This window comes from Petaurus breviceps, unplaced genomic scaffold, assembly GCF_028583685.1.
Source record: "Petaurus breviceps papuanus isolate PSGF00001 unplaced genomic scaffold, PetGlider_PUasm1.0 90895, whole genome shotgun sequence".
Lineage (NCBI taxonomy): Eukaryota > Metazoa > Chordata > Mammalia > Diprotodontia > Petauridae > Petaurus > Petaurus breviceps.
In genome coordinates this window covers 25827731-25855059 of record NW_027187372.1, presented here as the reverse complement: position 1 = coordinate 25855059, position 27329 = coordinate 25827731, and the positions used below count along the sequence as shown (strand labels likewise).

The following is a 27329-nucleotide window of genomic DNA, read 5'->3' as shown; positions in this document are numbered from 1 at the left end:
TACCTCCTGGGTAGTGTCATGAGGATAAAACATGAGGTGATCTATGTCAAGTGGCTTAGAAACCATGTGGAGTTATAAAATGTCAGGCATTATTATTCAGTGTCCACATACATCAATGTGCCCCCTGCTGGAGATCCTCAGGCCCTGCAGGGCCTGGGCTGAGTCTCCATTATCTTCTTGGCACCATGCCCTGAAGACTAACTGCCACATGACAATAGTCACAAGATAAGAGAAGGAAATCACCCTAAGGACCATAGGAGATAGATTCAGAACAGGAAGTGATCTTGGAGGTCACTGAATTCAACCCCTTCACTTTATAAATGAAGAAACTAGGACTGACATAAGTGGCATGTGAGGGGAGATTCACCCCCAGTTCTTTCTGACTCCCAGTTCAGTGCCCTCTACCCTAGCACACCTGACCAGGCTTCCCCATCCCTACCATGACAGAGATGCACCTGGTCCCCTGGGGGATCGCCACCCCACCCTGCCATCCTTGGCAGAAAAGTCAAAAGATGTGGCCTCTGTTGACTTACCAGGATCCTCCCAATACAGAACATGTCTTTATCAATGCACACCGCCTTGAACCGTGGGATGACCAGAATTTTGGCAGAGTGGCACAGGCCATCCCTGCTGGCCTGCAAGGACAAGAAGAGGGAGAGGGAGGCTTCCTGAAGAAATAGGGCAGAGAGGCCATGTAATGGGGATGGGGAACAGAGAGGTTAAAAAGATTGGCCTCATCAGCCAGAAAGAAGAACTAGTAAAAGGAGAAAACAATATGGTAGAAAAGGGAAAGGCATGGAGTGGATGAAGGAACATTCAGGGAGAAAGTATGAATCTTGGGCCACTTGGCTTGTCCCTTCTTTTCCTAAAAGTTATAGGAAAGGGATGGGGGGGGGAGGGGAGGGGAGGCTGTCCTGGTCACCATGAACTTGTGTTAACACCACAAAATTTGGTCTAACATCAGAGAAAGTCATGATGAAACCCATACACTGGCACAAGGTCCCATGTGGGCACCTCTTCTGAGCATCAGTTCTCCCTCTGCTCTAGCTAAGCTACTTAGAAATATCCTATAGCTCAGCCATTGGACATCCTTCGTTTCCAAGTCAAGGATTGCAATTTCACCACACGTTCAGGGGCCTCCTCTCCCCCTCCCACCTGTTGTGGGTCCCAGAGTCAAAGCCTGTATCATCACATAGGGAAGTCACTGTGTTGTCTGCCACAAATGAGCAAAAGATAGCAGAATTTGCTCAGGGGTTTGGGATCCAGGACTGGAGTTTCCTATTCTTTAGCCTGGGATAATTCCATGCCCTCTCATCTCTCTCTCTCTCTCTCTTTTTTTTTTTTTTTTTTGCTTTTTGGAGGGGGGAAGGCAGGGCAATTGGGGTTAAGTGACTTGCCCAAGGTCACACTGGTTAAGTGTCTGAGGCCAGATTTGAACTCAGGTTCTCCTGACTCCAGGGCTGGTGCTCTATTCACTACGCCACCTAGCCACCCCACCCTCATCTCTTCTATGTCTGTTTCTACCCACCTCCTTCCATCCCTCACTCCCCATTCAGTATTGGAATAGACAGAAAACAGTCCTGGGGAAGCCCAGGTAGAGAAAAAGAAACAAGCTAGTGTCCAAAGCATAGGGTTGGGATCAGCCTGTAGTTCCTTTCTCTAGGTAATAACTTCTGACCCATAGCTGGATATGATTCATACAGTCACAGACCTGGACGCCATTTCAGAATTCAAGAGGCCATTTTATCCAGTCCCCTGCTTAAAAGCAGGGGAACCCTGGAAGTTACGTGGAAGATCTCTGGGGAAAGAGATACACCATGTAGCGATGTAGCATGACCTGCCATCTCTCTCTACCGTCAGCTCCAGAGTGTGCAGAGGTAGTAGGGACAGGAGAGGAAGGTCCAGGACCTAGGGCCTTGGGTCTCACATGGGCCACACCGGTGTTCTCGTCCTGCAGGTGGAACATCAGAGGAACCAGGCTGCAGTGGACCTGGTACCTGAAGGCAACCATCAGAAACCTCCGTTTCACCTTGGCCAAGAGGGCACCAAACATGTCAATGGAATTATAGCGCAGCTCCTCTGACTCCTAGAGAGAGTGGGAGGGGACACACAAATGAGTATAGGCAGAAGTATCCCCCTCAGCTGACACTCCTAGAGTCACAGATCTAGAGCCAGAAGGAGTGCCTCACAGGCCCCCTGGCAAACCCTCCTTTTACAGGGGAAGAAAACAAGGCCTAAGGAAATTAAGCAACTTGCCCAAGGTCATACCGTGTTTCCCCGATAATAAGACCTATCCCGAAAATAAGCCCTCCCCTTACTGTGTAAGATTCCCCTAAAATAAGCCCTCCCCCGAAAATAAGCCCTATTGAGATTGCTACTCTAGTGAAGGTGATCCCCTGCGCTACACGCTACATTACAATACCCTCTGTATGCACCGGCCCCCCCCCCCCGGGTGAAACTCACGCTGTGCTCCGAGCTGCATCCAATCAGAGCTGCAGCAGTGAGTGCGTCATCCTGTTCTTTATTGAATTCATTATTGAATAAAGGTACATTTTTTGGTTCACATTTACCTGTTTATTAAAATTGCTGTCAATGTTCATTAAAATAAGCCCTCCCCTGAAAATAAGCCCTCTGGTGTTTTTCTGTCCAAAAAAAAATTAATAAGACAGTGTCTTATTATCGGGGAAACATGGTACATCTAAGTGCCAGAGGCAGGATTTGAACTCTGGTCCTCTGACTGCAGTCAGGGCTCTTTTCCCAGATGAGATTGCTTTCCTCTCACTGACACAGCTCACAGCAGATTCATCATCTTCATGAACCGGAAGCTTCACCCTGGCCCTGCCTGTGCTACTTCTTCCAATCCCAGGACTGCCTTGACCTCCTCTAGCCAAGAAGTACCTGAGCCAAAAAAAACCGGGCATCAGGCTCCCTTGTCCTGCTCAGACTGAGGGCTGTTTTTTCACCACTCTCTTCTCTCCTTATGCCCCATCCCTATCTTCTCTGTCCTTCCCAGCCAGCCCTGTTGGAGTGGCAAGGGGTACTCAGAAAAGAAGGCTAGACCATGACTCAAGAGCCCTGTTTCTTGCCCCAGCTCCACCCTACTGTGGGACCTTCAGTGGGAAAGAAAACAAACCACTTATTCTGTGATTTACAGGCCCAACCTGTATAACTTTTGACTAGGGCAGAGATTTATAACCTTTTGCATGTCACAGACATAGATACCCTTTGGAAATCCAGGGAAGCCCACAGGGCCCTTCTCAAAATCATGCTCCCAAATAATGGCAGTAAATGCTAGATTTCAGTCAGAGATTAGTGAAAGCAAAGATGCCATTTTTCCCCCATCCTGAAATCTATCTAGGGGCCTGGGGGTTAAGAACCCCTGGGCTAGAAGTTGGAATTGGCCACAATAATAGCCCCTATCTTCCAGGATTACTGTGAGGATAGAAGGAGATGTTTTATAAAGTACTATGCAAACCTTAAAAGCCCCATATGAATGCTAGCTATTGTTTTTATTATTCTAGCTCAAAATCTGGGTTCCTAAGGCTAGATAGATCCAAAGGTCCTCTGTCTCTACCATTCTGTGACTGCCCCCTCCCACACAAAGCTAGCCCCTTCTGCAGGCCCACAGAAAGCCCTTCCCTGGGCCTCCGCCTCTCTCCTCAGACATTCTTACAAGCTGGGGCTGGCTTTTTCTCATGGCCCCATCACTCTGGCTAGTCTACTTCTCTGCCTACGTCCTTTCCCCCAATTCTGTTCAGAACGACCCAGAGTTCCAACTCCCCTCCCTGTCATTTCTCACAAGGCATCCTCCTCCTCTTCCTCTCTGAATCCTCATCCTCTTTCAAGGCTCAGCCCTATGTCCCCTCCTCCGTAAAGCCTCCCCTGCTTCTCTCAGTTGCTGAAGCATTCTCTCTCCTCTAATCCTCTTGTGCTCCATGTGCAGTGTGGGGGAAGGCAGAGGTCTGGACCTGGGATTGCACCCAGATGGGGAACTCCAGGTTAGAAAACTCCCTCTACCACTTCAGCAAGTGCTCTGCAATTCAGAGTCTTGGAAAGAGTCAGGAATCGAAGGCAGGTTTTCTAGCGGCTATGATATGCCTCAGGTATACATTTATTGTTATGATTGATAATAATAACATACAGCTCTTTCTGTAGCCTTTTTGTTTTTTGCTTTTTTTGGAGGGAGGAAGGCAGGGCAATTGGAGTTAAGTGACTGTCAAAGGTCACACAGCTAGTGTTAAGTGCCTGAGGCTGGATTTGAACTCAGGTCCTCCTAACTCCAGGGCCAGTGCTCTGTTCACTTCACCACCTAGCCACCCCTCTGTAGTCCTTTTACATATTATCGCCTTTGACCCTCACAACAACCTTGTAACATAAGCATTAGTGTTATTCCCATTTTACAGATGAGGAAACCAAGGTGAAGCTTCAATATGCTAAGCAACGTGGCCAAGTCTGAGGCAAGTCTGACATCAAGTCTTCCTGAGTCTATACCCATGCTCTGTTCCAGTGCCACCTCACCTGTGTGCCCGCAGTATCTCCCTCCTCCCAGCAGAGAGCTGACTTTAGGGCAGGGATCATTTTTTGGTGCCCTTGCATTCCCAGAACCCAGAATAATGCTGTACGTCTAGTAGGTGCTTAATAAACGCCTTTACAAGTTGGACAGAGGCTGACTTCATTTCTCTGGGATTTCTAGCAAAGATGGCAGCTGGACGCAGAAGGGGCACCCCCCTGCTGTCTCTCTGCACCCTCTCCCATGTCCTAGCCACCCCAAAATCTCACATCATCAAAGAAGGGCCGCAAGGTGCAGGAGATTTCAATGAGCAGTATGACAGAGTCGGTCCAGGACAGGTTGTAGATGATGCACCGCAGAGCTAAGAACGCTTCTGCCACGACGTTGGAGTTCATAGAGTAGCAGCAATTCAGGATATAAGGCTGCAGCATTCGTAGGAACTTGGTCTGCACAGACCCGTGGAGGGTTAGAAACTTGGAAGCCAGGGGAAGGCAAGCCCTGACCCCTGGTCAGCCGGGAGCTCCCAGCCTCGGGCTGGTGATGTCCCCAAGCTAGTCCTACCTCTCAGAGCCTCATTCTGAGCCTGAGATGACCTAGCACGAGGTGCTGGGGTGGGCCCCTGTGGCATTCTGACCCCTCCTAGAAGTCAGGGACCAGAAAGAGCTGGCAGCTCCCTATCTGCCTCAACTCCAGAGGATTCCATCAGCTTCCAGCAGCATTTATCTGACTATGGTATCATGGATTTTCCATCCCCACTTGCCTACAATTCTCTAAGGACACTGGGCATGTGCCTAGGGTCCTAGCTGTTAGGGAAATCACTCTGGGTGCCTTTCCCTGTAGAGCAGGAAACAAAGCCCTTAAACAGATGCCTTTGACTGGCACCCTGGGATTGGTCACACACAGGTCAAGGTCCCAGGTCCCCACCTCTGCCCGATCCTTCCTAGCTGGCAGTGTCTGCTGAGAGTACTTTTTTTTTCTGGCACAGTGCTCACATTCCACTACCTTGACTCCTCCCCTCCTCATCCACTCCACCCTCCAAAGCTTTACCGTGTCCTTATGGATCCCAAAGTTCCCCGCTGCCTTTAGCACCAGCTGCTGGGTCACTGGTTCATCTTTCTGGATCTGACTGATGAGGAGTTCAGTGATGGTTTCATCTGTCATGATCGCCACCTCTGCATCCCGGAGAAGCTGCCAAAAACAAAGACACAAGGAACCTGAGAGACGAGTGAGAGTCTTTGTGGCTTTCAGGGATTCAGCAGTACATGCTAGCAATACTCCAAAGGATTCCAGAGACTGACCACATGTGACTGCCAAATCATTCATTCATTCAACCATTTGAATGAATGAATGTCATTAACATTTGTCAAGTAACTATTATGTGCCCAACCAAGTCTGTACTAGATACCGTGTAGGATATATAAAAAAAAAATCAAGACATTGTTCCTGCCCTATTGAGAAGTTTAGAGTCTAACTGAGTAAGTCAAGAAAAACATAGGATGCATGCTTGTGTCCGTCTTTTTAATACCACACTATTCCCCTAATAATGTCATATAAATGCCAGTCTTAGAACACCACAATCTCCAAAGAATCCCAGCTTCAAGTGACCCAAAGGGCAAAGGAGAGAGGTGTGGTAAACATAAGTAGGCTGTAGCATATTCCCTGTGATACCTAGCAATGAAGAAGTGGTGTAAGGGATGGCATCCAGGAAAAGGGATTGAGAAGGCTGGCCTATTGTATGGCCAGAGTGAGGTCTGTGAGTCCACGTGCTGTACTGGTCCCCACCAATTATCAAAACACCTGTAGGAAGATCCCCGCCAATGGGCAAATCTATTTAGTATATCTACATTTGCCATTCTGGGAATGACAGCATCTTAGTATTACTATGGAAATAGCTTTGACATCACACATCATTGGGGGGGGGGGCTGCTGCTCTAGCCCTCCCCTCTCATTTTGCAGGGACCTCCAGAGCAGTCGCCCTGTGAGGTTAGAAAGAGGTGGAGCATGTCTGTCTGTCTGTCTGTTCTGTGGGCTATTCTTCATGTCTGATACGTGAATTCACTGATTTTATTATGATACATATCCCTCTTGATTCAACAATCAAAACCTCCAGTGGTACGTCCCTAGCGACTAGTTTTGAAGCCACTCAAAGAAGGGGCCCCATAAATCCCCCGCTCGCGGTGCCTACAGGTGACACAGCCCAGCTGAGAACTCTTAGAGCACCTCCTAGGACATGCTGACAACTCGCACTAACACCCACATATCCTGCTTCACAGCTGATGGAAATGATCATTCACGACAGCCTCGGGAAGTAAGAAAGCCCGACGCTATAATAGGATTTACCTCACTTTACAGACGAGGGATTTGAGGCTCTGTGAGGAGGATGACTCATGCAAGGTCACACAGACAGTGAGAACCTGACTCTCTTGCCTTTCCTTGTATTCCCAGCCCTTAGCCCAGGGCCTAGCACATAGTAGGTGCTTAATGAATGCTTGACCAACTGGCTAACCGAGGCCCACGGACTCCACAATCAATCATGCCAAGCTATTTCAACCTGTGCTCTGTTCTTGAAGGGGAAGAACAAAGCAATGAGTCTGAGCCCCTGTGGCTGGCCTCCTGGGCTTGTGCATGAGGAGAGGGCCCAGACCCCAGCACTGTCACACCTCCACCAGGGAGGCTTACATCATGCACAACAACACGGACCCAGAAACGCTGAGTGGAGAATGTACAACTGGAGACATGGAGACGCTGCCGAGAAGATACCAACACGGATCTGTGAGACATCACAACCAGCACGGACACACCGGTCCACGTGACAGACACTGGCACGAACTCTGGACAAAAGTCCCTCGTTGAGCTCCGAGTGCAGAGTCTGCAAATACCACTGGCCTTTCCCCTGTTTATCCATCTCCAGATACATTTATCGCTGTTGTTCAGTTGTTTTGGTTGTATCCAACTCTCTGTGACCCCACTTGGGGTTTTCTTGGCAAAGATACTGGAGTGGTTTGCCATTTTCTTCTCCTCATTTTACAGAGGAGGAAACTGAGGCAAACAGGGTGAAGTGCCTTACCCAAAGTCACACAGCCATCGTTGTCTGAGTTAGGATTTGAACTCAGATCTTCCTGACTCCAGGCCCAGAGTTCTGTCCACTGCACTCTGTCCACAATAATAATACTAGCTATTATTACTGTACCATGTCTCCAGCTACCTCCAACTTTATCTCTTTCCCATCTGACTAAGTCAAAAGAAGAAAAATATCTCTAAGACAGCTTGTGATCACCACCTCTGCTACCAGTCTTAACACTCACTAAAACTCAACCATAAGGGAAGGTTGGGGCAGCTCCGCCTGCTACCTGACTTTTGTTGGACTCGCTGCTTCATTTCCTCTGAGTCCTAAGATTCTGTTTGTTTTGATGGCCTCTGAGTAAGACCATTCCCTAATCAATCAGAGAAGATCTGGGGGTGCTTAGTTGGGAGCCAAAGGGGCCTGATCCAGGACTCAGATAATTACCTTGATAATAGTGGACTATTAATACCAAAGACCTCTTTGAGATGCGACTTTAGCTCCTGAGTTCTTTTGATATGGGTTACACTTATAAGGATGTTGTTTGAGTTCTGACACCAATAGGCTCTGCCCCAAGACTTTAGTTGTTCAAAACCAAAATATTTGAATTCTTAGGTGGTCAGTTCCTATGCAGATGTCCTTGATGATGCGGCTTTGGTTTCTGGCCTTGAAGCCAGCTCTCCAGAGCATCCTTTGTAATGGGACTGCCTATGAAGGGAGTTAACTGACTTTTCCTAAGACTTTATGGCACCTGAAGAACAAAGGCCTTACTGCCATGCTACTTCCAGGATATGACAGACTAAGATAATGATAAGAATACTTGAGTCCCCTTCCTTTGTCTCATTGCTCTAGAAAAACCTTGTCCTAAGAATCAATAAATGGAGTTCATCATTCTTCCTTGAACTAGGCCTGGTCATCTCTTATTCATGTCTCCAAATCATGCTAACTGCTGAACACTGAGCAGCCCATGGTAGTCCCTGGTCCAAATCAGCAGGAATTAACTCCCATAAGACCAGCCCAACTCAAAAGTCATGTCATTCATGAAGCTGCCTCCAATCTCTCCAGTTAGAAGGGAGCCTTCTTGTCATCATCAGCCTTCTCACATGTTTCCTGTCCTTATTGGACAGGTGCCTTCAGGGGTAGCTATTTGTGTCTCAGTCCTACCTGCCCCTTAGGGGAGGGCAGGGACTGTGCCTCAGCCACCATAGTACAAGTGCTCAGCAAGCTGAATGAAGCGGTGTGGTGCAGTGAAAAGAGGGCTGGGTTTGGAAGCAGAGGACCCAGTCTGAGTCAGCCCCTCTCTGGGCATCAGCTGCCTTACCTATGAGATAAGGGGGTTGTACTAGGCCTCGGAGATTTCTTCAAGCTCTTACTCTGCTGTCACTCAGCCTCTCTCAGCCTCAGTTTACTCATTTGTAAAAGATAATACCCACTTCCCAATTGTGATAACATATGCAAAATGCTTTACAAACATGAACGCACTGTATAAAAAAATAGCCATCATTCTCATCACCATCATCATTCTTGGACTTAGGATAAGCCTGGGTGTCAGGGGGCTTCCTCACTGGTGAGGTCTGCAGCTACAGCAGCTTCCACCTTCCCCACGAGCCCAGGCCACCCTCCCTCCTGTCTCAGGCCCCTTCAGAACAATCCCTGAGTGAGCCTCACAGACCTCAGCGAAGACGGCCAACGCAGTGACAAAGCTCCCCACTTCCTTCCCACGGAGGATGCTGAAGATGAGGCTAACAATGGGGCGAATGTGCCAGCAGCTCCTCATGGTCATCGACCTGTGTCGGGAAGCAGAGAGCAGGATGCAGGGTCTGAGTCACATAGGAGGGCAGCCCAAGATGTGGACCCAGAGAGAATGCTTACTTGGCTATCATGGAGATTCCCTCCAGGTATTCCTTGCGCTCAGCCAGCAGCTCCCAGGTCCTGTGATTCTGCATGAAGGACACCTGGTACTCATACCCAGCTGAAGAGATCAAGGTCTTCAGGGACTCAATGGTACAGCTGTGAAAATGGCCAAGGCAGGGAGGTCACCTATCAATGGCTCTTTAGCAAGAATAATCATCCCCTTACATCGGTAAAGTGTTTTACGGTTTTCAAAGTGAATTTCAAAATTCATTCATTTAACTTTTGCCCAAAACATCCCAGTAAAACAGACAAACCAAGAGTTATAGCTATTTCATAGAAGAGGAAACTGAGACTCCGAAGTTTCTTCCTTGCTCAGTCATCCGTACTATATACTCATAAATGAGTTAATACATGTAAAGTGCTTTGGAGATCTAAAAACATTATATAAATGCTAGTTATTATTATTATATCCAGATAGAGTAATCTTCTATGTCTCTTAGAAACAGAATATTGGCACTAGGAAGGGCTGCAGGTCTAAGTGCCTACAGATACTGTATTAGGTGCTAGTGAAAGCCTATGTATTTATATGGTACTTTGTAGTTTATAGAACACATTGTCATTTTCCCAAGTAATCATTTTATAGATGAGGAAACTGAGGCCCAGAGAAGTTATGTGACTCGACCTAGGTCACACGGTAAAAAACTGGCAAAGCTGGGCTAGAACTCTGGTCTCCTGACTACCACGTCAGTGTGGTTTTGCATCATGCTGCTTCCTGGTACAGATCCCATCTCTACAGCTGGTTGGTACATGCAGAGGGATCAGATTCCTGCTGATGACAAGCTGCAGGTAAAACTCCAAAGTGCAGTCAGAATCAGAATAAAACATAATTAGGAAATGCTTTGCTAAATAAATAAAACTATACTACAACACAGATAATGGTAATTTGTAATTTTCTAAAGTCCATATGTGCGCCTGATATCACTGGTGTAGGGCAAGGGGCTCACATTCCCTGCTTGTGAACAAAATGGTGAGAGGGGAGCTAGATGAGAGTAAAATTAGGTCAATTTGTAATCAACTGAATGATGAAACTCAAAGTGTAAATGACTACTGAGTTAAGGTCAATCCAGAGAGAAGTCTCCACCAGAGTGTGCCAGAGAATCTGTCCTCAGCTCTGTTTTACTCCATATCATTATTAATAACATGAATGAAGACAGAGATGACATGCTTACCAAATTTGTAAATGACACAAGGGACAGCTAGGTGGAACAGTGAATAAAGCAATGGACCTGGAGTCAGGAGGACCTGAGTTCAAATTCAGCCTTAGACACTTAACACTTACTAGCTGTGTGACCTTGGGCAAGTGGCAAGTTACTTAACCCCAACTGTCCTGCTTTCCCCCCACCAAAAAGAAAAAAAAAGGAAATGATACAAAGCAGGGATGGACAGCACATTGGATGATAGAATAAGATATTATAAAAATATAAACACAGGTTACAATGATTCACTGAATCTAATAAGCACTTGATGAACTGGCATTTATTAAATGCTTGGGCAGTGTTGTAAAAAAAAGTTCAATTCAGACTAGTGCAAGGCCTTACACTTGGGGTTAGGAAAATTAATCCCATATAAACAGGATGGGAGAGGCTTGTCTAGACAACACTTCATGTGAAAAAGGCCTAGGGGTTTCACAGAATAAAATAAAAGCATACTATGAGTCAATAATGTCATCTTGCACTAGAAATCCAAGGTCCAGAACAAGGGAGACAAGAGGCCTGCTATACTCTGCTGCCCTGGTCAGAAAACAGCTGAAAGCTCAGTTCTGGACACCACTTAGGAGGGATATGGAAAAACTAAAGTAGGTCCAAAAGACAATGGGCTCAATGTAAACACACTGATAAGAATCTGAGCAAGGAACCGGGGATGCTCAGCTTGTAAAAAAGAAAATTTAAGGGGGCTGTGATAGTTATTTTCAAGTATTTGAAGGGTCGTCATGTGGAAAAGGGATTACACTTATTCTGTTTGGCCCCAAAGGGCAGAACCAATACCTATAAATACATGAGGAAGAACTTGCTAATAACTGGGGTTAGTCCTGAAGTGGAACCCGCAGCCTTAAAAAGCCTTCCCCTTGGGGTGGCCAGGTAGCACAGCGAGTAAGAGCACCAGCTCCAGGGTCGGGATGACCTGGAGATCGAATCCCAGGCTCAGACACTTAGCACCCACCCAGAAACACCTGGCCATGTAACCTTGAGCAAGTTACTTAACCCCGACTGCTTTAAAAAAAAAAAAAAAGCCTTCCCCTTCCTTCACTCCAAGTCTTTCAATAGAGAGCAGATGGCCACTTCTCAGGAATACTGCAGAGCGGATTCCTGTTAAGGGACAGCTGCATTTGGTGCCTTCCAAAGTCCCCTCTAACTCTGAAGTCTTATGATTCTACAGAGAGTACCTCACAGGGTTCATCCAGTCAGGCATCCCTGGCTGCTTGTAGAAGGTCTGGCTGCCCCCTTCAAACACAAGGAAGGAGATCAGGGACAGGAGGGCCATGTACAGCCAAGGGTAGAGAGTCTCCACCTCTAACTTAGAACTGGATTGCAAAAGCACTTCATGGAGAGCCCTGCTGGCCTGAGGGAGCAGAGAGAAACCAACATTATCACCTTTATTTGGCCTCCTCACCTCAAATTCCCTGCAGAGTTCTATCCCTTAAAAAGTCACTGTAACATACTGTCAAGACCGTGTTTATCTGAGGTACTGAAGGTCTTCCCTAACTTTTTCTGCCCTTCAAAGCACTTTCACAGTTACCATCTGAAGGCCATCCCCCCTTATCCCTGTGGGCTAGGCAGTGGCAGGGATCATTTTCAGTGTCTTCCTATGGTTTATACAATGGGTCTCCTGACTGCCAGCCCAGTACAATCACCACTGGAACATTAATGAGGCCCAACCTGTGTCATTTCCTCCCTCCCAGAGTCCTCCAAGTCTTTTTGCCCCCAGGGAGAGTAGACAAAGCAAGGACAGCCAAAAGGGGAGGAGTTCAGGAGTTCTGCTTCCAAGCCCCTTAGCCCAATCCTACTGGCTTTCCATCAGCAATTCCTGTACCAGCACAGGGTTGATCTCCAAAGACTGCATGGGCTCCTTGGGATCCTGAAAAGATAAAGACTTCAGCCTCTTCAGTAAATGACTCAGGATCATCTCATAGCTTCTGGAGGAGGCTGCCAGGATCTTCCACAGCCTTCCATCTCTGTGGGGTTGGAAAGACCAGGAGGTTAGGCCACCTCAGCCCATTCCTTTGCAGATTCCACAAAGCATCAGGAGAAAAAGGTTTTGCCCAGCTCTCTCTCCCCCTTGGGAGTCCCACTTCCATTTTGTCCCCTTTCATTTCATTCCCTTCTTTCACCTTTTGTCTCACCATCCCTTCTCTTCTTCAGTTCAATGTAACAATATCTATTAAGGGCCTACCATGTAGGCACAAGACAATATCCTAAGTACTAATGACTTCACAAAGTCTTACAGCCAGTATAGGGTGGGGGAGAAACCAAGGTCTTTCTAATTCAGGAGCCAGTCTTCTATCCACTATGCCATGCTGCCCTCTCAGGTGCTAGGGATACAAAATTTAAAAACAAAACAGTCCCTGCCTGCAAGAAAGTTACATTCTACTTTCATTCCTTTTTGCCCCTTCTCTTTTCCCATCCCCCTTTCTTCCTTCTTCTCTCCTTCCTTCATCCCTTCTCTTCATTCCCCCTCCCTTTCTCTCACTTCATTCCCAGGGTGTTACACCATCCTTCATTGGCTAATAAATGATCATATTAAGGACAAAGCATATAAACAGCAGTTTTCAAAGAAAGAAATCCAAACTATCAACAACCATATAAAAAAATGCTCCAAATCATTAATAACTAGAGGAAAGAAGATTAAACAATGCTAAGGTTTTACCTCATGTCCATCAGGCTGGGAAAAATGACTAAAAGAGAAAATGACAAACGTTGGAGACAAACGCTGGAGAAAAATGTGAGCATTAATATACCATTGGTCCAGCCATTCTGGAAAGCAAGACTATACCTCAAAAGTCACCAAAGCATACATACCCTTTGACCCAGTGAAATCACTATTCATCCTATACCCCCAAAGAGATCAAAGAAAGAAAAAAAGGGCCCACGGATACAAAATATTTATAGCAGCTTTTTTGTAGTGGCAAAGTACCAGAAACTAAAGGGATGCCCATCAATTGGAGAATAGCTGGACAAACCATGATATATTCATTCATACAATACTATTGTGCTATAAGGGATGAAGAGGATGCTTTCAGAGAAACCTGGGAAGATCTGTATTAACTTATACAGAATAAAGTAAGCAGAACTGGGTAAAGACAAAAAAATTTGAAAGACTTAAGACCTCTGACCAATGCAATGACCAACCATAATTCCAGAGGACTTATGATAACAAAGAAGTGATGAACTCAAGATAGAGAATGAAATATACACTTTTGGACACGGCCAAGGCCAGGATCTGCTCTTACTCCACTTTGCATATTTGTTCAAAGAATTACTTCATTAAAGGGGGCAGGGTGGCAGGAAGAGAAAATAAATACTTGTTAATTGAAAACTAATTGCTGTCATTTTTTAAAAGAACAAATTAAGCAAAATCTGCCTTTAGCCACACACAGGGAACAGAGAGTCAGGGAAATGACCTGCTCAGATTCCCAAGCTTTGGAGTCTAACATGACTTTTGGTCCTTGAAGGAGGAAAGGAGAAGTAGCCTGAGTGTGAAGAAGATGCCACAGAGAGAATTCATCTTACTTACTGACCCATACCAAAGCTTGGAGCAGGGCTGAGCTGTCCCTGTAATCACTGCTCATCTCTAACCTGATCAGCCCTCCCAGGCACCTTCAGAAAAGTGAATAGGCAGTCCTCAAGGCTGCTGAGGACGTAGGACTGTTCAGGGCAGCATTTTTAGGGACCTATCCCTCAAAAAGCCCTGCATCCCATAGATAATCATGCCCTCCATGCCCTCTGCCCCCTGCCCCAGAATTTTGGGGAGCTGACCCAGAAAGCAAGCATGTTGAGATCCAGAATCCCACCTAGACTGGGAGAAAGCCTGGAAGAGACTAGTTAGTTAATAATAAACATTTATTGAGCACCTACTATGCTAAGCACTGGGGACACAAAGAAAGAGAAAAGACAGTCCTGGCCCTCAAGCAGCTCACAGTACTGCTATAGCAAACTATGTACCAACAAACTATATAGATACACAATAGATAAATTTATAAATAACAAAAATAAAGAGACAGATATTCAACAGAGGGAAGGCCCTAGAATTACAAGGCTTGGGAGGGTCTTCTAGTAGATGTGGGATTTCAGCTGGAATCTGAAGGAAGCCAGGAAAGCCAAGAGGCAGAGAGGAAAGAGAGCATTCCAGGAATGGGGGAAGAATCAGAGAAGATGCCTGGGAATGGTGGGGAGGGGATAAATGAATTAGAAAGGTGTAGGGGGAGGAGAGCTAGATCACAAAGGGCTTTAAACACCAAATAGGATTTGGAGGGGATGGGGAGGGGGGCTTTACATGGTACCACCTTCCCTTTACCGAAGCTTTAGTGGCAGAAAGGAGGGGGACTAGAGCAGGGAGAGATTTGAGGCAAATAGAACCACCAACAAGTCATTGCAGCAGGCCAGGCTTGGGGAGATGAGGGCCTGTCCCAGGGTGGTGGCACGGCCAGAGAAGAGAAGCCGGTGTGTTGGAGATGGACCTCAGCAACAGATTGGAAATGGGAAGTAAGAGAGATTGAGGAGTTGAGGGTGACACTCTGGTTGTGAGCCTAGGGCACTGGGAGGATGGTGGAAGTCTGGAAAGGAGTGGGGTTTGGGAAGAAAGAGAATGCGCTCAGTTTTGGACCTGCTGAGTTTAAAATATCTACATCATGTCTACGGGTCTAGGCGCCTCATGGGCAGCTGGAGATGGGAGACCAGAGGTGGGCAGAGAGGATAAGGTTCTAACCAGGACCGAGAGAAGAGGCAATAGAGGTCTAAGGGGGAAGGGGGCTGAGTGTGGAGCTGACTTACTTAGCAGTGGCACTGACTTACTGTACATTATCTTGGATGGTGATCAGCATCAGCATGACCTCATCTGGGTACTTCTGGACCAGTTCTTGAAGAGTCTTCTCAATGACTTGGATGGCACTGGGATCTTTTATGTGGTTCAGATTGTTGTGAATAGTCTCTATCAGTTCTGGCACCTGAATGGAGGTGGGGTCAGTGTTCCTCCGGGGAGCCCCCCAGCTCCTCAGCAAGGAAGCAGGATCAGATTAACGAAAGTCAATAGTAACAGGCTTCAAAGGCATAAAGAATTTTTGCATCTGAAGCAAACACTATAAATAGAGCCTGGAAAAGCAGCTTGAAAGACCCAGAGGTCATAACCTTTTCTGTGTGTTTCAGAGCCCTTTGACAGGGCTGTGAAGCCTGTGAACCCCTTCTCAGAACAATGTTGATAAATGCACAAAATAAAATAAATAGGATTACACAGGAAATCAATTAATGATATTGAAATATATCTATCAAATGGGGTAGCTAGGTGGCGTAGTGCATAGAGTACCGGGCCTGGAGTCAGGAAGACTCCTCTTCCTGAGTTCAAATCTGGCCTCAGACATTTACTGGCCGTGTAACCCCTGGGCAAGTCACTCAACCCTGTTTGCCTCAGTTTTCTCATCTGTAAAACAAGCTAGAGAGGGAAATGGCAAACCATTTCAGTATCTTTGCCAAGAAAACCCCAAATGGAATCATGAGAAGTCGGGCACGACCAAAATTGACTGAATAACAACAGTAGATATCAAATTAGTTTTTTTTTAAAACAAATTCATAGACCCCAGGTTAAAAACTCCTGCTGTAGGGGAACAGAGAGACCTCAGGGCATCACAAGGCTGTAGATGTGAAAGATGCTTACCCTATACCCAATCAAGTATTTAATAATCTCCTCTTTTGTGCTGAGGATACAAAGAATAAAACAATTCCTACTCGAAATAAGTTTACATTCTAATGGGGAAGACAAGTACATATCATATATACAGTTCAAGTAAGAAGTGAACAAATATAGACTCATGCAAAAGATGGTACCTAAGCTGCAGCTTAAAGGAAGAGAAGGGCCTTGTGAGGTAGGTAAGGAGGGGAGAGCAGGTCAGGGATGGGAGAGCTCCAGCACAACTGGAGAGGCTAAGGCCAGAGTGTAAAGGACGTTTTATCCCAGAGGCAGAAGGAAGCCCCCGGAGTTGGGAAGTCCAAAGGGCAGCAGAGTGTAGGGCAGACTGGGGCAGAGACTTGAGTCAGGCAGAGGAGGTGGGAGGCTGATGCAGTCCTCTGAGGTGTCAAACAAGCAGCCAGCAACACTCCCCAGTGCACCCCAGCCAGATTAAAATTGGGAAATAGTTAATAAAATAAATAAAGATACAATAAAACATAGATAACATTATTTTTTTTTTTTTGGAGGGGGAAAGCAGGGCAATTGGGGTTAAGTGACTTGCCCGAGGTCAGCTCTAAAGTGTCTGAGGTTGGATGTGAAGCCAGATCCTCCTGACTGCAGGCTACCTAACTGCCTCTAGAGGATGGTTTAGGGACAGAGAGTCCTGCCTCAGACTCTGGGGTTAAGCATGTCTCTAGGAGGTCACTTTCTATTGTTCCTTCCCATTCAGGCTGAGGGTGTTTCTTCATGTGCCTGTTATCCCTTCTCCAGTTACACTTCAGGCTCTCAGGACTTGGTCACTATGTCTCTTCAAGAGCGCTGTCTCACCCTGCCTGACTCTGCAGCTCCCGTTAGGTGCTTGCTGTACATTAGAAGGTAAGCTCCTTGCGGGGGGGGGGGGGGGGGGGGGGGGGGGGGGTAGGAGCATCTTTCTGCTTACACTGGTATCCCGAGTGCTTAGCAAACCGCCTGATATAGAGTAAGTGCTTCATAAAAGCTGTTTGGCTGCTTGCCAGGCATTAGAACCTAAACCCTCACAAATAGGGATTTTCATTCTTTGTGCCTTGATTCCCAGTGCCTCGCTCAGTGGCCCATATGAAATAGAGCCTTACTAACTCCTTATTGGTTGAGGGTTATTTGGGAACCTGTTAAGTGACCTTGGCTATCAAGAATAATTCATTGTTTTTTCATGTTTGGCATCTCAGAAGCCTGACTGATGGGGGCTGCAGATGAAGTGGTAAACTTTAGGGCAAAAAAGCTTTGGGAAGGAGATCTGAAAGAGAGCTGGAAACTCCCCACCACCCCCTTCCCCCAAAGCTGGCACCGATGCCCTCAAAGTATCATGCTGGAGCTGGAAGAGACTGCAGGGGTCAATTAGTCCAAGGCCTCGGTTTTATGAAGGAGAAACAGACCCTTCCCCTTCTGCCCTGAGAAATGACTTGCTCACAGTCACAGAACAGCAAGTTCATTGATCCTAGGGTCAAACTGCCTTAGGGAAACCCTAAACCAAAAAGTCTCTTGATTTCCCTACCTTGCTGAGTTCAGGAAGAGGCTCATCTATTATTGTCTCCAGCATCTCAACAGGTGCCCAAGTGTTATACCTGCTGCCAGCGGTCATGGCCTTCACACACAAGGTAAAAATAGTTGTCCTCTCCTCGGGGTTCAGAAATGTCTTGAAGAACTAAAGGATAAAGAACATCAGGTGTTCCCTCCAATAAGGCCCCTTCCTCACCACACTCCTTCCAAGGACGCAGATGGAAACAACTGACTTATCCTTATGTAACTTGTTTTGGGAAGACAAAGATTTATGCAGAAACAAATGCAAGGCCCAAATTCAAAGTATAATAGACTATTCTCTAGGTTAAAGGGACAGATTATCCAAAATAGAAAATGATTCAAAAGGGATTTCTATTTCAGCTTTATTATGCATCTTCAGATTAGGGACCATTTGAACACAAGCACCTGATGTTTGGGAGAACTGTCACCATTTCAATACAAATTAAAGAGCCAAAAAAGAAGGGGGAGAGTTGCTTGGTTCCCTCCTTTGTGCCTCTTTCTCCGTTATCTCTGGCCATCTTCCCATACAAAATGACGGGCAGTATTACCTCTATTTAGACTCAGCAGGGCACCAGCCTGAGGAAAATATTAGTCTCTAAAGGGTTGGGTTAGAAGGTGCAGTTACTTCTCTTGATCTCTTAGCTCCCATAGTCCTGCAGGCCACCATGCAAGCAGTGAGTCAGAAGAGGTGATGAGAAGTCAAATCAAAGCAATGAAAAAGAACTCTGTTGTTTCCTATCCCCATGCTGCTGCTAAAATATTAGATGGTCCTTGAAGTGAAAAATCAAGTCCTGTCTCTCTCTGTAATCCTGACAGAATCTAGCATAGTGTTTTGAATATGCATATTAGGAGTTTAAAGAAAAAAATTATTTAAAGCAGGCATGAATGAGATGAAAGATAAGCTACAACTGAAATAAAACAGAATGATATCTATTGGAAGAGTTAATTATATCTCCAGTTAAAGAATTCATTTCATGGTTAAAACCCCAACCCAGGAACAACTTCAGGAGTGAGGCTCCCAGCTGATCATGAGGCTTTAGGTTTTAGGGATGGGACCTAAGATCAAGATATTCCTCACAACCCATTCTAATCTCTCCCCCAACCCCCACTGAACAGCATCCCCTGGGTTACCATAACGATATACTGCAGGCTAGTGGCCCAATCTGCTTGGAAATTCTTCTGCAAGTTTTTTAGGAGTTTGCGCCTTTCTTCTTCACTCTTCAGAACCAATTCTAGGATCCACAAAGCCACAATTAAGGATCACAGCCTTTCTCCATTGAAGGGAGAGAAAAAAAGCAGGTCTCCCTTCCCACCTCCTTCCCTATTCCCACTTCTTTCCCATCCTCAGAGACCAACATCAAGGTTGGACATCTTCTGCCCAACAGAGCAGGCAAATTCCCATGAAACCAGGCCACTAGGAAAAGACTATAAGAAACAATGTGGCATATCTCTGTCTTCTTACCTCTCTTGGCCTTAATTTCTTCATCTGTAAAATGATAGTGAGGCAGGGAAGGCAATATACATATGTGTCTGTGTGTGTGTATATGTGATATACTTTCAAGTTTAATCTGCATTATTTAATTTTCTCCATTATTTTCTTAAGTCCAAATAATCAATTAAAAAAATAAACCAAGCCCTGCTTTGTAGCTTGCTATCCAAGGTATAAATGCTCACACTGAAAATTTAACAATTGGCTGGAGAACTGGTTTGAGCCAGCTCTAACATACCACAGCTTCCAGCTCTAAATCAATGATCTATTCTATAAATTGATCAATGTTGCCAGGGGTCAGTTTATTAGAAGCTGCTACTCATCTAACACTGAGGAAGTATGGACCATGAATAAATGAATGTGCAACCCAAGTGCCTTTGGGACAGGGAGAAAATAGGGGTCAAATTTCCTTTGGTTCCTTTGGAATGGAACTTCTTGGATTGTGATTCCAAGAATAAACAACGGGACTCCTGTGGGAGGCTGCTGAGGTAAGATGCTGGTGTGGCAGAGCTGGAGAGGAAGATAGAGAGACACCAAGCTGGTGCACTGTGGCTTAGGGTTGGGGAGAGAGAGATTCTCCAGCAAGCACTTTTCATGGAGTCTGAGACTGGGGTAAAGATGCTGTAAGCTCTAGATGGTAAACTCCCTGAGGGCACAGCTTTTGTCTTTTGTCTCTTTTTGTATTCCCAGAACTTTGTACAATGCTTACCAAGGCCTTTATTGATTGACTGAGGGCTCTCCCTACTTGCTCCTCTGCCTCTTTAAACCCACTTGCCATGATATGGGTAGAACAGACTAGATCTGAGATCGGCAAAGGGACAGAGAGAGCCCAAGCACTCGGATGTGATACTGGGGGAAGTGTTACTATCCTCTCCCCCTCTGTCTGCAACCAGCTGGTATTTCCTTCATGATTTATCCATTTCTTTGAGCTGTTGGTAATTTCTGGGTTTTGTAGTAACTTAAAAGCTATTGTACCCTTGATATAAAATCATGACCAACCATAACTGATATGCATATCATGCTTTAATTTGTGAATGGAAGCCTAGCAATGGAACAGGTGCAGGGGTGGTGAATGGCTGGCATTGGTGCAGAGAAAAAGACAAAGATCTGACCCTCCTGCCTAAAACGACTAGGACTGTCAATTCTGGCTTGGGGTTTTGGGCTATGGTAGTGAAATCTGTTGTTTTTATTATTAATAATTTTAGATAAACTTCTCCCAAAACACAATTTAAACTGGACCCAGGACTTGTCTTCTTCCTTCAGGTAATCATGAGGAGCCTTACTGTCTAGAGGAGAAGGGGTGAGAGGAATGGGAATGTGTGGGAAGGGTTGTCCTCCCCTTTGTTTTCTCCTCCAGCATGCCCAGTGGATCAATGGTGATCAGAGAGTGATTCCTTCTGCACAGTGTGAAGAGAAAGGAATGATCTAGAAAGAGTTTCCATGCCCCCAAAATGAAGAAACACTCAGTGCTTACTATGTGCCCCAAAGTGCGGAGAATACAAATACAACTGCAAGACAGGCTCTGATCTCAAGAAGCTAACATTTAAATGGGGCAGCCAATATGAGAGGGAATGCCAGGAAACCAAGTTTTGGTCTGGGAAGTTACAGAGATGGTGAATGGAACAATAGTGAAATTTACTGGGGGGCTCACTTTGAGAAGTTATGTGATTTGACCAGACAAAACTCTGGGCAGCCGTTGAGCCCCCCAGCTTTGAAAACCCAGATGTTGGTGCTTCCCTCTCTGGATATAATGGTCAGACAGTTGGAAGTCTGTCTTCTGATCTGTTTCTCTGTCTTTATGTAACTTGTTTGTATTCTCTTAAGTTCAGGGTGCTGACCTTTTTCCCCTGAACTAGGTAAATGACATATGTTTGATTAAAGCAAGATTGTTAACCCCCCCAAAAAAAAAAAAAAGAAAAAGAAAGAAATTTACTGGCATGCCCTTTCCAGAGGCAACAGTTATGCTGATTTGATTACAGTTCTCAAAGGAAAGGGTAGAAAGCAAATGGGGGGTTGCCTTCCTTGAGTTAATTGGCAGGTCAGGAAGCCCTCAGAGGGTAGCCCCCCATACCAGATGGCACAATTAATGAGACATCATACTAATAGCTCTCATTTCTACACTTCCGTGAGGTAGTGCAAATATCCTCTTCTTTCCAATCATATTCCTTCCATGATCTTGCCCCACACTGCATCCAACCTGGTCCCCCATCTCCAAATCATGGGGTTCTGAGACCACAATTGGAAAGAGTTCACTATATTTACCTGGCCCCAGGCCTACCACCCTGCCTTCTAGTCATGATCCTGATACAAGAGTAATAAAATATACAAGCCTAGAGTGCCCCCAGCTTTCACCTGTTTCTCTGAGAACAGGAAATGGATACCATCATTCCAGGAAAGGTGCATCCATCCATTGTACTATGACTCCACTCATCATCCTAGGGACTAAAACACTCCACCTTGACCAGCACGCTATCTGTTTGAGGGCAGGGATGCTCTTACCTTTTACATTAAAACCAACATCAGTGGTTTTACACAGTTGCTGGCACATGGCAAGTTAATGAATGGGATTTTTTTTCCCCATTCATTCCTTTACTATTTCATTCATTCATTCATTTTACAGATAAGGAAACTGTAACAGACTACTTGACTATACTCACACAAGAAGCAGGAGTCAGAGCCTGGCTGTGAATTTTTGAGTCTTCTGACCCCACGACTGGTGTTCTTTCTGCTATAACATCCAGCCTCACATAAATAGTGCACCTCGTAACTATTTTTACATTTCAGTTTTCAAAGAAATACTTGTTTGTTTTGGAATTTTTCAAAGGACAGGAATCATCCTAAGTCATTCTATTAAGATATATTTCCCCCAGATCTTAGGACTTTTGTGGTGGGTGGAGAGGATGGAATAGTGGGGGTGGGGGTGATTAGTACTGAAATTTGATACTGTTGACAGTGACAGCAGCTACTAACTGTTCTCCTCTTATCCCTAGGCCTCTATGAAACTTGGGGTACAGTGTGTGACAGCAGCATCCTGCTCAGAAATTAACTGGCTTAGTTTCAGGACTGACTGAAAGATGATGAGCCCCTATTACTTCACAGCCTGGCTCCAGACTCCTGACTCCCTTCCCAGCCTTATCATACATCCATTACCCTCTCATAGTCCATGGTCCAGCCAAACTGGCCTTCTTTCTGGCCCTCCCCCAGGACTCCCCACCTCCTTTCTCCATGCCTTTTCACAGGCTGTCTCTGATGTCTGGAATGAACTCCCTCCTCATCTCTGCCTCTGTCTCTTTCTCTGTATCCTAGTCTTCTTCCCAATCTTCTGTTTCCTTATCTGTAAAATGAGGCTGAACTGGCTCCCGCACACCCCTGGATCCTGGGCAAGATACTTAATTTGTTTGCCTCAGTTTCCTCATCTATAAAATGGGTATTATAATAATAGTACTTGCCTCCCAAGATTGTCACAAGAATAAAAGAGATATTTGTAAAGTGCTTCCTAAACTTTAAATTACCATATAAATATTACTATTATATCTATCCCAGTCTTGACCTTCAGACTCACATAATAATAAATATCCAGCATTTATACAGTGCTTTAAAGTTTACAAAGCACTTTATAAATATCATCTCCTTTTATCTTCTTGACAGCCCTGGGAGGTGGGTGCTATTATTATTCCCATTTTACAGATGAGGAAACTGAGGCAGATTGTGATTAAGTGGCTTACCCAAAGTCACACCGATACTAAGTTCCCAAGCATGGACTTGAACTCTGGTTTAACTTTCCACACTTCAGGTGCAGCTCTCCACCCAGGGTACCACCTAGCTGCCTCACATATCTTCTGACTTTCAGAACCCATCTCCAACTGCTTATACGACATCTTTACCTGGGTATCCCTACCATCACCCCCAAACTGTGGATGTCTAACACTGACTTGAGCTTTTTCCTTAAACTTTCTCTTTCAGGATTCCCTGTTTCTGTCTGCAGCACGTTATTCATCCAGCCTCCCTTCTAGATTCAAAGACACGATGTCACCTCTTTCCTTTCATCTCTCACATCCAGTCAGTCACTGATTCCCTTGCTCTCACACCTCTATCATTTCTCCCACATCTCCTCTCTATTTCCAGTGCCAGCACAATGCCAACCCTAGCACAGATTCATTTTTACCATGTCTCTCTTCTGTTTAATTTCTACTCCCATTTGAAAGACCAACTCAAAATATCTCCACTTCCTGTTTCACCATAGGCTTCAAGCTTCCTACATTTTCTTCTGTTTTCCTATAATGTACACAGTAGTAAACATTTATTAAATTGAGGAAGTGAAAAGGTTCTTCCATAGACCTTTTATGCAAGGGCCAAAAAAAGGTAGTAGGGTAAGCCATCTTCTCAGAAGTGGTGAGGTGGCCTCTTGCTCCACTTTACTTTAAGTGGTAGTTTAAGGACTCTCAGCAGAAATGAGTAAAAGAGAGACTTCCTGGACACTTGTCCATTAAATGCAATTTCAAGGCTGCAAAACATACAACTTTTGAATCCTGACTCTGAAGCCTGCTAGCTGTGTTACCCCAGGGGAGTCACTGAACCATTCTGAAACTCAGTTTCTCATTTGTTAAGTGGAGACAACACTTGCACTGCCTACCTCATAGGACTGGTATAATCAAAATATTTTGTCAGCCTTAAAATGCAATAGAAATGAGTTATGAAATTATTATGCTGTAATAGCTATAAAGAAGGGAGAGGAAAAAGAAAGACAAATAAGAAAATACAGAAGAAGAGGGGAGGGAAAGAAAAGAGGAGGGGAGGGGAGAGGAAAAGAGGGGAAGGGAAGGGAGTAGAGAAGAGGACATGGAGAAATGAGAGAGAGACAGAGCACTCTGATGTAATACTGGGAGGAGTGACACAGAGGTCAACGGCCTAAAAGTCCCTTGGAATTTTTCACTTTTTAACAAGTACAGTAATTGCTATTTTCATAAAACAGACTTTGAGAGTGAGTTTTAAACAATTTACATAGTGCCTCTCAATCACTTTTCTGTTTGAGGACATAGAGCTCTGAGTAGATTAACCTCCAACCAGAAGGTTGAACAAGACTTATAAAAATAAAATTGGTTTCTGATTGTAAGTTAGATGAAAGTTAAACTGAGAGTCTCAGGTGAGATAGTAGAAGACCAGGCAGTCCAAGAGTTCAGAAGAAGATTCACTTAACAGAAAGGATTCTAAGAAGTACTAAAAGGTCAGACCTGATCTCAGCTGAGGCCTCTGTACCTTTTGGTTCAGTCTAGCTAAAAATAAGTGTATTTTATGACCAATGACTGAGAAGTTTTGCTGAGAAGGCCGAAAGAAAAACCTGCAGAAAACTTCATAATTATGAGATAAGAAGACTGACAAAAAGCTAAAGAAACATTATAACGACTGAATAAGAACACTAATTGAGGATACCTGTAAGGTTCTGAAGAAGAAAAGTTTTGCAATTACAGGACCCCTAGGTCAAGGTTTCTTAACCATTTTTTGTGTCATGGACCTTTTTGGTGAAGCCCATGCATCCCATCTCAGAATATTTTTTGCCTACATTGATAACAGAAGGAAATTATAAATTTCAGTTGAAGTTCAGTTATTTTCAGTCATGTCCGACTCTTCATGACCACATTTAAGATTTTCTTTGCAGTGATTTGCCATTTCCTTCTCCAGCTCATTTCTCAGATGAAGAAACTGAGGCAAACAGGGTTAGGTGACTTGCCCAGGGTCACAGAGCTAGGCAATATCTGAGACCAGATTTGAACATGGGAAGATGAGTCTCCCTGACTTCAAGCTTGGCACTCTACCCACTGTGCCACCTAGCTGCCCTGTAACAAAAATAAAGATGTCTTTTCTTTCATTCAAGTTCACAGACACCCTGAAATTCATCCCATTTTAAGACTCCTCTGCTCTAAATGGAGATCTGAATTTCAAGTAAGTCTAAAGATAGCACCTAAGCTGAGGACTATAACTGAGGCTCAGAAAGAGCCAATTGATGGAGAAGTCTGAAAGAGCTACGTTGCCTCTTAATCAACAGGAAAGGAGTTAACTACACCATTTCTCAATGGATAGTGGAGTTGGCTAAAAGAGTTAGAACCACAGCAGCTACAATAAGCATATGGTTTACCAGTCAGTATATAGGTGACCTTTACAAAATAGCCAGGGCTGACTACCAGTTAGAATGAGGAGCGATGCCTTGTAGGCAGCATGTTCAACAAAAAAAAAAAAGAGAAGAAACATCAGGAGAAGACACTGGCAGCTTGGCAGTAGAAGAGTCATGATTTGTCTTTCTTTACATTTTCTGGTAACATATGTTCTCTGCATGTGTATGCCCATGTATAAATGTCCATGTGCTTCCCATGTGTGGATAATAAGGCTCCTCTCTTCCCACTGAGTGTCTCTATATTTGATAGAGAGTGAATTTAAGGTTTGCGGAAAGATGAAAATGGTCTGTGGTTATGTAATTTCCATTTCTATTTAGTTAAAATAACTTTGTTAGGAATTAAATGTACCTTCAGTGAGGGCTTAGGAGAGTAGGTCTGGAAAAAATTCTGACTCAAAAGCAGAACCTGGAATAGCTAACTAAGGATCCCAGATTGGGGGGGGGGGGCACAAGATACAGAATATTAATATAATAATAACAACGATGTCAAAATACTTTAGTCTATGAGTCAAGCAAACTGAATTCTAGTCCTGGTTCTACCACCAACTAGCTAGCCATTTGATTTTGGACAAGTCATTTAAATTGATCTGTAAAATGTGGGGGATGAGGTCAGTAATGTCTCAAATACCTTTCAGTTTACTCTGCTTTTAGTCTATAAAGTACTCTTTGGGAATATGACTTAGGGATTTGGGTTTGTATGTTGCCTATGACCACAGTTAAGTAGTCACCCTGGTATGTGACACTATGGAAGCATATTCTTAAAACTTCCTTTTCAGTTCAACTGAAAATATTAAGGAATAATGTTTTATCCAGTCTAAGACTTATCCCTTTAGGAAAGTGTGTACAGGTTAAGAATGAAAGGCCCCAGAAAATGGATTAAGGGTAGTAATTAAATTTAGAAGGAGAAATATCACATGTCCAGTTTTTGCATTTTCCCTTCCAATGAAAGAATGAGGGTACTGACCCACTAACCCATCTAAGGGCAGTCTGTCTTTCCTCTTTTCCTGAAGGGATTAAGGTATTGATCAAAGACTGTCCTTTTGATTGCTTCAGGTTATCTGTGACCAGCAAAGGATGAGCCTTTGAGGGCAGTGGTCAGAAAGGAATAAGTGGTTGTTAGGAGGATGGTTTTTTAGGGGTGTTCCCAAAAGATTAAATGACTATTTTCCATTAGATAAAGTGGGATGTTAACTCAAAACTGTATTTTATAATTTTATGGCATTTCCCTTGTTCAAAATTCCTATAAATGGTTACCTTAAGTTATCTTGAGAAGAGAGACATCTGAGGGCATGGAAGAGGGGTAAGATTGTGTCATATTAAACATTTATCTCTCTCTAAAACATTAGTCCTTGGAGTTTAAATAATATTAAATCAATAAAAATTGTTTCAGGCAGAATTGTTCCTAAAACACAGATTATAATATTAACACGTTTTTTCTTCAACACTCACGCCTCTGGTTCACAAAGAATTTGAAGCAGTAATGGAGTGCTGCTGAGGCCCGTGCGCTGACTTCATAGTGACTGTCCATACAGAAGAGGCCCAAGACGCCCATCAAGTTCCCACCAATGCTGAATTTTTCCAGGTGCTTTGTAAAAGATTGGGAACCATTTACCTCTCCAAACCCTGGAGTTAGTTCCTCTCCACCCATGATAATTTTACTTCTTTCTTCCTCATTGCTCAGGAGTTAAAACTCCAAGACCTCTGGTTACCATGGGCCAAGTTTTTCTCAACAACCCCATGTTCACCCACCTTT

The 27329-nt window shown here is 44.7% G+C and overlaps 1 protein-coding gene across 1 annotated transcript; it reads right to left on the bottom strand.

The window, feature by feature from the left end:
* Positions 1–96: 96 nt before the first annotated feature.
* LOC138151244 (maestro heat-like repeat-containing protein family member 7) lies at positions 97–27128 on the bottom strand. The gene is made up of 13 exons (XM_069074759.1): positions 27026–27128; positions 19050–19150; positions 17893–18042; positions 15494–15645; positions 12516–12657; positions 11869–12044; positions 9444–9581; positions 9244–9358; positions 5558–5698; positions 4780–4956; positions 1928–2086; positions 534–635; positions 97–201 (listed from the first exon to the last, which is right to left on the bottom strand). The coding sequence occupies exons 1-13, from the start codon at positions 27126–27128 to the stop codon at positions 97–99; spliced, it is 1761 nt and encodes a 586-aa protein (XP_068930860.1).
* Positions 27129–27329: the final 201 nt, after the last annotated feature.

Excerpts from the sequence above, each read along its gene's own strand:
- LOC138151244 (XM_069074759.1), bottom strand. The coding sequence starts at position 27,128 with ATGGGCGTCTTGGGCCTCTTCTGTATGGACAGTCACTATGAAGTCAGC. Across the intron at positions 12,658-15,493 it reads ACCATCCAAGATAATGTACA|AGATGGAAGGCTGTGGAAGA; the intron begins GTAAGTCAGTGC and ends CCAACCCCACAG. Across the intron at positions 9,582-11,868 it reads GACTGGATGAACCCTGTGAG|CTGTACCATTGAGTCCCTGA; the intron begins GTACTCTCTGTA and ends CCATTTTCACAG.